The sequence below is a fragment of the Microcebus murinus genome, chromosome 5, assembly GCF_040939455.1.
Source record: "Microcebus murinus isolate Inina chromosome 5, M.murinus_Inina_mat1.0, whole genome shotgun sequence".
Lineage (NCBI taxonomy): Eukaryota > Metazoa > Chordata > Mammalia > Primates > Cheirogaleidae > Microcebus > Microcebus murinus.
Genome location: NC_134108.1, coordinates 33,960,612 through 33,973,419, shown reverse-complemented (window position 1 = coordinate 33,973,419; position 12,808 = coordinate 33,960,612). Strand labels below are relative to the sequence as shown.

General features: G+C 42.4%; 1 protein-coding gene across 1 annotated transcript in view; it reads right to left on the bottom strand.

The window, feature by feature from the left end:
- The window catches only part of MTCL3 (MTCL family member 3), a 42,423-nt gene extending 29,925 nt beyond the window's left edge, over nt 1–12,498 (bottom strand). Inside the window, exons 1-4 of the mRNA XM_012777462.2 lie at nt 11,749–12,498; nt 8,634–9,832; nt 7,920–8,144; nt 5,956–6,114 (exon numbers count right to left, since the gene is read on the bottom strand). Coding sequence (XP_012632916.1) covers nt 5,956–6,114; nt 7,920–8,144; nt 8,634–9,737 — 1,488 coding nt within the window. The 5' untranslated portion in view covers nt 9,738–9,832; nt 11,749–12,498. The remainder of the gene's footprint in view (nt 1–5,955; nt 6,115–7,919; nt 8,145–8,633; nt 9,833–11,748) is intronic.
- Between the last annotated feature and the right edge of the window lie 310 nt (nt 12,499–12,808).

Sequence of the window (12,808 nt, the reverse complement as noted above, 5' to 3'; positions counted from 1 at the left end):
GTATTGATTATATGGATGAGAACTGGCAATCATTTCAAAGGCTCATCCATCTATAGCGGTTGCCATGTAACACCTGTTGATAATTGTCGACATTTTGCTGTATTGTAATTGATTTGCTTCCTGCTCGCTCTAGAGGCTTCATAGGAATCTTGGTGTTGCTTCCCTGTCTGGTCACAGCTAGGAAAGAATTTCTTTCAATACTTATTTCCCTGCCTTGATCGCTTTTAAACTCAGAGCTGTTACATAACAATGTACATCCCCTGGATTCCCAGAATTTTTGACCTCATTTTGAAACCCTGATTTCAATAGTTTTATGATTTTATTGTGAACCATTTCAAATCCATTTTTAAGGTCAGTTGGTACAGAAGTCAGGGAAGTAATAACCTTTTGGTAACTAAATAAGTAATATACTTCCATGGAGATATTTAACACAGGTAAACTACTGCTCTCTCAGGGGTAGGTCATTCAAAGTTCAGCCTAGACCATGTTAAACTGGCTTGGACCATGTTAAACTGGCTTCTGAGCAGAGTCCAGGGTTGGAAACTTAACTCTCATGAATATAGTTTAACCACAAATAAAACAAACATTTAAACACACCTGTGTTGAACAATTTCTGTGAAGTCCATTACATTGCAAACATTAAAATCAAAAGATATTTTAGATGGGAACTGCAAATGTGCTCAACTGGTGATGATTACTCAGGTAAAACCTGTATTTGTACAGTGCTTTACAGTTTCAGGAACATAAAGTTCAAAATTTCAGCCAAAAAAAGGAACTAGAATCTGATCATCTATGTGGGGGTATCTCATTTGGACCTCTATTATGTAAATAACCAGAAGTTTGAAGTCTTTATGAAAGTTCAATATATTTCACAAAATAATCTACTAATTTCTGATTGTGTACTAATTTGCTTCTGCCAGGGGCTTGGCATCTGAGTAAAAAAGGCACTTACACAAGCCTGAATCTTGGGCATGCAGCTGCATATGTAATTTCTTAAAAAAAAAAAAAAACAATAAAATATATAATTCCTAAATAAATACATCTTTAAATATGCATTCATAACAAATGGTAATTTCCTGGAAGACAAGCTTCTCTATACTTACCTGGCATGTTCTTCCTTGTTTTTAATTTAGTCTTTATTATTCCTGCCTATGTTATTCAACAAACTATTGGCTCTGAGAAGATATGACTAACATATTAGTGTTCAACTGATGCATTTAAAAATATTTATGGCCGTTTCATTTTAAAATATCCATGACTACTGTTCTGTTCTCATATTTTAAGAAAACCATCAGAACTAGGGGAAAATATTTGCATGCCAGAGAAATTCCCCATGAAAAGTGTCTCTTGAGCTGCTTCTTCGCTAATTTATTGCTTGGCATTTCTTTTTCACGCTTTATTACTTAGATAAATATACCCTATCAGAACCAAGTGTAGTTATGATTGGTCCTTCATTTTACGTAAGAAAATAAATTGGTAATTATAAACATATAGTATAATAATTTGTCTATTAAAGTGTTCTGTTTGGAAAGAGAATCTGGGTATATAGATAACACTCTCAATGGACTCTAAAAAACAAAACCAGAGGCACCACTGTTAAAATTTACAGTACTAATTAGTTTTGTGTTCTAGAATAAAAGTTCATTATAATAGATAGGTTATATAAACCAAGTACACAGAAAATAAAAGTCCCAAGATAGGTGGTGCTATTGCAGTAGACCAGTTAAGAACTCTCTAGAGCAAAGACTGGGAAAAGTTAAGACAATTATTTTCTTTTAAGATTCTTGTGTACAGCCGAGGGATGAGACAACTCAGAGTACCTATTCTGAAATGAAAAGGAGCTGATAAATAGTTGTCATCATCATCATCTCACTTATTCTTTATTCCCTTTGGTCATCTGTTGGTGATTTCTTTGCTCAAATGTCTGTCATGAGTGCTTTCTTCAAGCACCCAACTTTAAAAGTGACATGAGAAGACCCTTCTCTCCTGAAGAGCACAGAGAGTTTCAAAGCTTTGAAAACAATGTTCACTCCTACAGCAGCAGAACTTCACGAGAGCAATGACCCTCAATTTAACTGGACCAAAAAACTCACCCCTCAGAGAGAATGTGTTGTCTAGAGCCTGCTCCATACCCTCCCTTTATCCTATTTGTGTATGAACCCATCCTGGCATTCAAAGAGCTAGTTGTTTGCATGAAATAACTTTTACAAAAACTACCGTCTGTCTGATCATTTATGATGCTGAAAGATACACCATTATTTTCCCTGGTTACATAAAGATAAAGGCATTTTTCTACAGCAAGAAAACATACTGCTAGTAGCAATCAATGCTTTATAATTGGGATGAGAATGCTATTAAGATTGGAAGGCAGCATTCTAAGAGGTCCCTTTTGTTTGCAGTTGGCAGAATACCAGCTATTTCAACACAAGCAAGGAGTTGCAGTAGACACAGCTAATTACCTCCATCCTGCCTCAACTCAATTCTTCTTACTCCCAGGTGCCTACTCCACTCGCTCAGGGGTACAAGATAAGCAGATAGATGTGAGCAGGCACACAGGACCTTGTGCAGCCATCGGCACTGAGAGCAACTGGTTAATACCCTTGGAGCTAGTTAAACCCTTGGTAAACAGTCCCAAACTCTAGCAGATGGTCTATTAGTCCTAGTGGTGCTGTTCAACATCTATACAACTCCATACAAGGAACTAAATTCTTAGGATTGGAGGATTGCTCTTCTCTAATACATTCTACTTAACATTTTATGATTTTACTCTGTAACAAGTATCTTTTCTCATAAGAGAGTTTGGCCTGGTTCTATTTTTCTCCACCAATAGAATGACAAAAGGGATGACAGTCCATGTGGTTAACACTCACCAAGGACTTGAATATATTTTCACTTTACAACCAAGGAAGCAGATGGAAAACTGAAGCTGTTACAAGTCATCCAATGGCAAACTCACAACCCCTACCCCACAGAGTAAGCCTGTTATATAGCAGCTCAGTTTTAAATATTTATCTTAGAGGATAACAGAATAACTGTTGTCAAAATCTTATTTGAAACATTTCTGATTTCTAAACATATTTTTAAACTACTTATTCTATTTCTTACACTGTTTTGAATACTATGAAGGTCAACCTCAAATGGATGATTATAAAATATTCCTACCAGAATATTCTTCATTTTTCCTTTATTACATGTAGCATCCTTTAGAGTATTATCTTCCACTCTTTCTCCCTTCCTTTCTATTTCTATTCCTCCCCCCACCCATCTTCTCAAACTATAAATGCTATTTTTCTTAATAAAAGGCTACTTTAAAAGTTGATGTCCTGAATACATGCTCCTAAATTCTTTATACTTTTGTTATATTTCCTAGTAGGAGATTGGCGTTTGGCTTTTATAACTCCAAAAAGAATGTGAATTGCCTCTTTGTCATGAATATATATATATCCTACACTGCTTGGTGCTGTAATAGTATTTTCTAAACTCAGAATTAGAGCCTTGAAAGAGGAAATAGTCATAGGGAAGGGTATGGGAGAAAAAAAATCAAGGAAACGTATCTTTAATATTCTTCTGAAGACATTCCTAAATTCCATCCCTCACTCCTGGTGGCCAGATTATTTAGGCTTTTATTTTAAGATGTGAGAGATCACATCTTTCTAGCTAATGGAAAAGTCTATGAGCATTTCCTTTCCTGGATGTAGGATGAAAATCAGAAAACTCTTATGCCATTCTCAAATACAACTTTTCAGATACCCCCTTGAAAAACATTCACATGACACCAAATTACAAGGTGTTTCTTTTTAATATCTGGTAATCAAGTGAAGTTTGCTTTTACTCGAATGTTTTATAGATATTGTTTTATATAGACTAAGAATATGAGATAACACAATTGATGTATGAACAAGGAATGGGGCCTAATGAGACTGAAGATGAACGAACTTTCTTTTAGCCTGCCCGTAGGAAGCTATTAATTACTACTGCTGTGGGCTGAAGTGTGTTTCCTCCTCCCCACTCTCCCCACCAATTTCATACATTGAAGTCCTAATCCCCAGTTCCTCAGGATGTGACCTTATTTGGAGATAGGGTCTTTACAGAGGTAATCAAGTTAAAATTAGGTCATTAAGGTTGACCCTAATTTAATATGACTAGTGTTCTCATAAGAAGGGGAAATTTAGAATTTGGAAGACAGTCATCTGCAAGCCAAGGAGAGAGGTCTGGAACAGATCCTTCCCTCACAGCCTCAGAAGGAATTAACGCTACCAACACCTGGATTTTGGATTTCTAGCCTCCAGAACTGTGAGACAATACATTTTGTTGTTTAAACCACTCAGTTTTTGGTACTTTGTTAGAACATCCCTGGAAAACTAATATAGCTTCCTACTTAATTTTTTGCTCTGGGAATGACACTTTTAACATGACCCACTGCAACTGTAGTTATTGTTGAAGAAACATATACTTGTATCTATATTAATTTCATATTTGATCTCTTAACTTAAGAAACAAAAACTATGCTGCTCTTTACATGGTGATGTCCTGAATTTCATGATAAAAGTCTTATATAGTGGCAAAAGATGTCGAGAATCATATAAAACAACCTTTACAGTTTATAATGAATAAATGAAGGCAAGTAGAAGTTGGAAGCCTTTTAAAGTCACCCAGTTAGTTCCTGGTTAAGATAACTCACATGGCTCTCATTCTCCATGTTTTTCTACTGTAGCACAGAGCCACTCTTAACTAGTAGGCAAGGATGTCACATCATTAAAATAATTTTCCCTATGTTGTCATGTTAAAAAATGTTTAAAATCAGGATAATATAAGAAGTAGGCACCAAGATCACAAAAAAATAGTTTATTCTACTGAAATCATGTTCTACAAAGTCCTAGCCCTTACATATTCCCAGACTATATTTTCACTGTTACATTGTAGATATATTTTTGTACCGTTTTGAGATAAGCACAGCAATGACACGTGGCTCAGTACCTCAGTGTCTGTGGAAAGCTTATGATTTTCCTTAGAATTCTGCATATCCAAGCAGAGGAATTGTTCAGAAGACCACTTGTGCATTTGCTAATCCTCAATAACAGTTTTCATAGGTTGCATTGTATGTGCTCATGTAGTTTTCAAAGAATATTGTTTTAACTAAAATTAAATTGCTATTTATCATAAAGCTAATTGCTTCCTAATAGATCTTTCAGTTTCTTTTCTCCTCCAATTATTTTCTTTGATCCTGATTCTGTGTTTCTTTTTTCTTTGAGAAGACTCAGGGTAAATAAGGTAGGAATGTTCAAGTAGCTAACACGGAAGAGAAATTTGACTCTTCTACCCTAAAAGGTAGAACTAAGATAAATTGGTTAAAGTCATCATTACACAGATTTCAACTCAAAACAAAGAAAACCTTTAAACAGAGCTATGATGTGATAGAAGTGGCTGCTGTGAAAGATCTTAAGGGTTAGTCACGGGTGATACTGTAAGTGTTAGACCATCAGGGGCAAGAGAGCTTCATTATAGAGAGAATTCAACCAATGAATGGATTAGACTAAATGGCTTTTATAGCCTTTCCCATCCTAAAAGTTTATGGCTCTGTGAACTCAGCAGTAATCTCACAGGACTAACTCTTCCCTTTAACTAACACAAGGCACATTCCTTCATATTCTTCAAATACTTTGCATTTAGTATGCTATGTGATTTATCTAATTAACATACATTTAGATGACCCAGAGATGAAACATCCATCACAGCTCATATATGTCAAGTTAGGGACAGGGTTCAGGTCAGAATTTTTTCATTGCTACTCATATATTAGAATGAAATCATATATTTTTTTAAAACTGCATGAGGACAAAAAACTGTCCTGTAATCTTAAAAGAAAGCATTACTTTAACAGTCATATTACTCCTTGGGATTCTTTTCTGAAGAGCTAAAAATATATAATACACCATGAAATAATCAAATACTAACCTCTTTCATTTTTTCCAGTTCATTCTGTAAAGCTTGCTTTGCAATTTCAACTTCTATGAGCTGTTGCCTCAGTTTCTCATTTTCACCTTCTGTTGTTGTTCTCTTTTCTTCCACATTTTCCAATTCATGGTGAAGTCTCACAGATACATCCTTTGCGACCTGAATTAGTGTTTGTACCAATAAAATATAATTAAAGACAATATAATAAGTGGGTGAAAATTTTATTCATACTGAAAGCATTAAGAGCCAATACTTATCTAGTGCTTACCATGTACTAGGAAGAGTTCAGCATTCTTTACATATAAGCAATTCACAAATATCAACCATTTTACCCTTGGAACAATCCCATGAGATAGTCATTATTATTATTCCTACATTACAGATCAGGAAACTGAGTTTCAGAGAGGTAAAGTAATATGCTCAAGGTCACACAACTAACAAGTAGTCTAGTAGTCCGGCTCTAGATTTTGTTCCCTTAACTTCTACCCTACGCCAACCATGGTAATAAATGTTCTATTGCATTTTATCACATGTGGAGAAATTTCACATATCTTCTCGAATTCTACAACAAAACTATGCAATAGATGTTTTCATTATCACCTATGATAAAGAATGGAAAACAGAGGTTTTTACAAGTAGGGGGCTGGGGCTTGAATTTTGATGTTATAACTAGAATTCTAAGTGCTTAATTTTAGGAAACACTTCAGTTCTTGATTTTAATTTTTTGGAATTACTATGCATTTTTACCCCATGTTCTCAGATTATCTTGGACATTTTAGGGTTTGAAAGAAAACTGGAGCAATCTGGTGTAGAGGAGTAGGATACTGGCTTGTGGTTTTAGACAGGATGGAGAGCGAGCCTGGCTATCACAGCTTTCCAGGTCTGAGCCCTTAACCTCTGTGAAAGATGTAGCTTCTGCCTCTGTAAAACTATGTCATTAATAATCTCTACCTTACAGGGTGTTTTTCCCTTGAGAATTAAATGAAATAATGTATGTAACAATGCCAGCCAAGTGCCTGGTACATAGTGAGCACTCAAGAAATGCTAGCAAAAGTAATCAAAGAAATAATGCAATAATGACTCTCATAAAATATATACTCATAGCTTTCCTTAAAAGAAATATAGGATAATTATACATTTGAGTTTTATATCTTGATGAAGCTAATACAATTAAAAGTATATTTATTTGGTTGCCTAGGGCGATTAATTTAATATCTGGTTGCCTTGTCAATGAATCTGCCTACATTCAAAATGAACTGGAGACTGCACTTGTCTAAGACATGCATTTCAAGGTTGAGATTTCTTTACTGGGAGAGATTCTGAAGGAGTAACTTCACTTTAAAAATGAGATTCTTTCATTTACTTTATTCTTTTACTTCAACAAACCGGTCACAAGTTGGACAGTTTTCATTTCAGGGAGTTACCTAAGTGACAACTACAGAAAGGAAGGTATCCTGGAAGAAGGTGGCAATGTAGGGACTTGCGGAGAGAAATCTTAACTGTTACATTGCCAGTGTTGCTCCTATTCTGGGCTTAATTCCCCGGGAGGGGTCCTCCTAGTGCCACTCTTGAGTACTAGATTCCACCTGGCTTTGGCTTGGAAATACAGACTCCAGGCCAGATCAAAGCCACAGCCTGAGCTCTGTCACGCCCTTGTTTCCGCCCAAAAGGAAGGCGCCCTCTTCCCTTCACCTCTGGAAAAGCCACAGTTACTCCCAGGAGGGCCCACTGAGCTCGTTTTCTGCCAGGCCATCTATACACACTGGACTCTTTAGACCCACCTGTCAGTTCTAACCCTTTCGGGACCCTGCTATTTTGTGTCGGTGGGACAAAATTCTGTATCCCCAGAGCTCTTTGCAGGTCACCACTGAAGACATTTCCGCGCAAAGAGCCCTCGACCAGAGAGTCCCCACCAGCCGCCCCTGCCTCACGCCGGCAAGCCCGCCCCACGCCACGCCGCAGACCTTCAGGTCCTGCTCCAGGCTGCGCAGCAGCTCCCCGTCGATTTCCCCGGTCTGGGCATAGCGGAGCCTTTTGCGCTCGGCTTTGCGGAGGCGGTACTGCAGGATCCGGCAGTTTTTGTTGGCTCTCTCCAACTCATGGCGCATTTCCTGCAGTTGACAGGCATCCTCCTCGAAGAAAGAGTCCCTCATCTCGTCCATCTCGGTTCTCAGCTCATCGATCTCGTTCTGAGGCGGTGACAGGCCGCGCGTCAAAATTAGCCTCACCTTCAGCCCCTCCGACATACACCGTACACACCCCATTCCAATTCCAAATTCTCAGCTTTATGTCCTCCTCCTCCATTAGACAAATGACAAAAAAAGCCAAATGAAGGAGAGGAAACTGGAAAGAGGGCCCACTTGAGGCCTTCTCTCGCTCTCTTACTCTAGCTCTCTCCACGAAAAAGTGGGACAAACCATGATAATTAGAGAAACGAAGGCCCAGATGTGGATTTAAATGAAAACCTAACGTTACTAAGATAGGGTTCTGTTTCAAATCCAGAGAAGGTCTAGGACCCCCTCTCCCTCTTTTCCTGTTCCCCTCTCCCTCTTTTCCTGTTCCCCTCCCTCTTTAAGGCTCCCTACCGGGTTAGCAGCCTCTCACCCCCGCCGGGACACGCCCTAATCCTCGAGGCCCACACGTCCCCTCCCCCACCCGCCTCCCCCCACCCTCCTCACCTTGAGAGTCTCGTTCTCCTCTCGCAGCTTCTCCATCTCCTCCTGCATTTCTTCCTGCTCCTGGAGCTGCTGCGGGTGCGGCTGCGACGAAGGGGGCGCCGCCGCCTGCATGCCCCCTCCGCCTGCGCTGCCCTCTGCGCTCTGCTGGGGGCCCTCCGCCGCCGCCGCCATTGGGGAGGCGGAAGGGACTGCGAGGGGCTCACAAATGGCAGGGGCTCCAGCGACAGGGGAGCTGCGGCTACTGCTAGCGCCGCCGTTCTTAGTGTGCATCTGAGCCGCGGCTGCCGCCGCTGCCGCCCGCTCCTTCTTGAGATGGAACTGGATGAGCTCAGACTGCAGACATCCTTCCTTCCAGTAGCTCCCTCCACCGCCGCCGCCGCCCCCTGCAACGCCGCTTCCGGAGTTTCTGCTACCGGGGCCTGGGGTTTTGCCCGCGGGAGAGGAGGATGGCGAAGGGGAGGCCCCCTCCCCGCCGCTGCCGCCCCTCTGCTGAGCGCGGATGCCTTTCCCTCGCCAGCCCCTGGGCGGCGGCGGCTGCGGCTGCGGAGCGCCCCCCTCCCTTTCCCCGGAGCCGCCGCCGGCTCCTCCTCCTTCCCCGTCCCCTCCTCCCCCTTCCCCGGGCGGAGGGGGTTCCCCGAGTTTCGAGGGCACCGAATCTAGCTCTCGAGGCTGCTCCTCAGGGGGCCCGGGCCTCCTGCTGCCCAAAGCGGCCAGGGTCGCGGCGGGGGCCGCTTCAGCACCAGCCGCGGGCTGGACAGCTCCCGGCGCGGCCCCTTTGGGCGCCTGGGGCGCCGCCTTCTCGGCCCCGCCTCCACCGCTTCGGGAGCCAGCCGGAGGCCCCGAGCGGCTCCCGGTCTTGTTACCCTGCTGTTGCTGCTGCAGCTGCTGCTGCCGAACAGAATTGAGTTTAGTGCCGGCCCCCACCGGGGACCGGGTGGCCGTGGGTGTCTGTCGGAGCGAATTGTCCCTCGGCCTAGCGGGTGACTGAGCTCGCTGCTGCTTTCTGCTGCTGCCCTCCGGGTGCAGGCGAGCCTCAGTGGCTGCGGAGGCAGCAGAAGCTGCAGCTGCGGCAGGGGCAGCGCCCCCGGACGGTGGCTGACTCATGGCAGTCTAGGAGGAACCTATGGGATGCGATTTGGAATCCTCCATCACTAGATCATCCTCTTCCCTCTTCACCGCCACCAACCTTCGTTTCTAAGCTGGGACAGAAACAAAAGAAGGAAAGCACACATGTCGACATTGTTACAGAGCAAAGGGTGATTTTGCTGTACAAGAGAAGCCTCAGAAAACGATGAGATTTGGAAGGAGCTTAATAGATAGAAGCTTTGACTTTAGGAATAGAATGCAGGGCCGTCAAATCTCATTTTGTCCACGGTGGCGCTGTCTTCATCTCCCTGCACTCAGTAAAATGATGACGGATCTGAAAACAGCTGAACCTTATACAGTCTCACAGTAGCAGGTTTGGGAAAGGGTGAGATATAAAGTCAGAAATGTATTATTGAGAATGGAGATTTAAAGAAAAGAGGGTAAGGTCGAGAAGAAGCCTCCAAAACAAAAGGAGATGTTCACATGCTAGAGTTGTTAAACTCTTGCTTTTACAACTTTGGCTTTCCTCACCATAAAATCTATATTTAAAGCCTACTTTAGTGGAGAAGGTTTTATTCAATCAGTATTCCCCAGTGTCAATTAGAGGAAAAGGGTTATGATGTAAGGCTCCTAGAGAAAATTTGATGTGTGTAAGTGAAACTTTTCTCAAGCAACTTCCAACCCCTAATGTTTTTAGAAAAATGCACCCAACTTCCTTTAGAACAGAACTAAAAGAAATTCTAAATAATGAATGATTTTAAATCAACCTCAGTTTCAAGAAAATAATGGCATTAGGAATTATCTATATGGTTTAGTTATTAGCAACCCCAAAGTTTTGTTGTTTTGTTTTGTTTTAGCTTTGGAAAATAATTTTTAAAATTCTTTTAGAAAACTTGATGGGTAGCTCTACAGAGTTCTCTAAGTTTCTGGTGATGAATTTTTCTACACTTATCCATTTTCATAGTTTTTGTGAATCATTTTAGTTTTAAGTGTAATTGCTAAATAGAAAATATTTTCATTCTTAGGCATCTTCTTAGCTGGCATATCATAGGCAAAGATGTAATTTAGAGTGCCCATTTCCTTCTATAAAGAGAATTTTGAGACAGAATGACCCTGTACCAAGAAGGCTGATACATCATCCCTCATGATGGTAAGATCAATTTCCATTGTGTATCTTTCCAAGATAAATCCAACACTGACTTCTTTAATCTGGAAAATAGCAAGCTACTGCCTCATGGGTTCTTCTCCCTAAGTGGTCCAGTCAGCTAGTCAATTACATACTTTTCCTTAGAAGCCTTTCTCTCTAAAGCACTGAAAAGGCCATGACTAGGCATAAAGTTTTGCTTTATAAAATTTTTCTCTTATTAAGAGAGAAGGTTACTCTACTGTCGGTCACTGTACTTGCATTATACTTGTTGTCATCTATTTTTAGTATCATAAGTTAGCGTGCAGTAATTCCTCATTTTATAAAGAAATATTATTGGAGGACTCCTCCCCCACCTCCCTATCTGTTTCTGGCATCTCCTCCCAGAAACAGAAGGATTATAAAGGTGAACAAAGAAGATATTAGGGAAAAAATGCCTACCAACTTATTTTCTACATCTTCTTTTGGAGCCACAACACTACTAAAATGTCTGGCCTAGTTCATCAGCCTGGGTCACACTAACGTGGGCCACCTAACTAAGCTACATGCCAATGCAAACTTATTTTTTGTTTTTATTTGGGCAGAATCATTCCAGAGCTGAGAAGCCATGAGATAATGCTTAAACCCGGCTCCCAGACAGCTTTAGCCCAGGAGAAAGCTCCTGTTCCAGTAACTGGGCTCCACAATCAAAGGTACCTGTCTGCTGTCACGTGGTTCTCACAAAGTGACAAGATGCTGCATCTCTTCAAGGCTTCCCCCCGTGGAAATTGCCACCCAACCAACCCTGGCCTGGCTCAAACCAACACTTTCAATCTCAAGTTTTGTCTGACTACCGACCCTCCCCATCTCTCATCCCAATCCCTTTAGAAATCCAGAACTGCTCACTTCTCAGCAGAGGCGACGTTTCCGAGAAGTTGATGCAAATCACCAACGCTTTCCTTTCGATATTCCGTGGATCTCAGGATTTTGATTATTGTGCCTTTCGGAGCCGAGGGAAAGTTCAACTTCGTAGTATTGTGTGCGACTCTCTGGCTGAGCACGACTTTGGGCCAGCTGGCTCCAGTTCCACACCCACTCGATTCCTCCAAACAATGGCGGTAACGTCAAGACTCAGACCCGGAGCGGGTTACTTCGCGGCGGTCCGCGGCCGGGCTGGAGCCGCGGCTCGCAGCAGGCTAACACGGAGGTACCAAGCCGTGCCAGACGCTCCCCAGGAAGTGCAGTGATATTCATGAGCTGACCTCACCGGACTGGGCAGGGGAGAGGGCGGGGTTGCCAGGGACCACAGGGCAGGGGTAACCAAAGAGAGGTTACTTTCAAGAGGAAAGACAAGAAGGCAGGGAAGGGGTGGGGGGTGGCGGGACAGGAAGACAAAAAGGCCACAGCCACCGCCCGAGATGGAAGATTGGCAGCCGCTCTCAAAGTCCTTCCTCCACTCTCATATCCCGCACTCGGCAGAAGATTCCAAAGCCGCTTGAAATCGCGTGCACTGGTTTTCTGCAAAGCTTTGTCCTGGGTCCGATCAATCTCCATCAATTATTTACTTGAGCTCTTTTTCCAGGGAGGCGGATTCGAGCAGCCTTCTGGGCGTGACTGACGCCTCCTGATGCAGCTCCAAGGCGCTGGCGGGCGGCTGCCAGGAGTTCTCTTTGTTCACTCACTTTAATTCTCAGTCAAGCTCTCCACGCGGTGCTCGTCCCCACCCCCAGCCCGGGCGGAGTCATCGGATGTCGTTTCCACGAATAGATAATGGTTGCCACTGTGGGACCCACCGTCCCACAGACAAAGGTTTCTTGTGAAGCCACCACGAATTCAGTGCAAACTGAATAAATACCGGCTTACAGAGATCGTTCACAGATAGGTTTGCCCTCGGTACATTTTTCTCTGTCCTTTATTGAGTGCAGGAGCAATTGCTGGGATCTATAATCTTTATAGTAGTGCATGT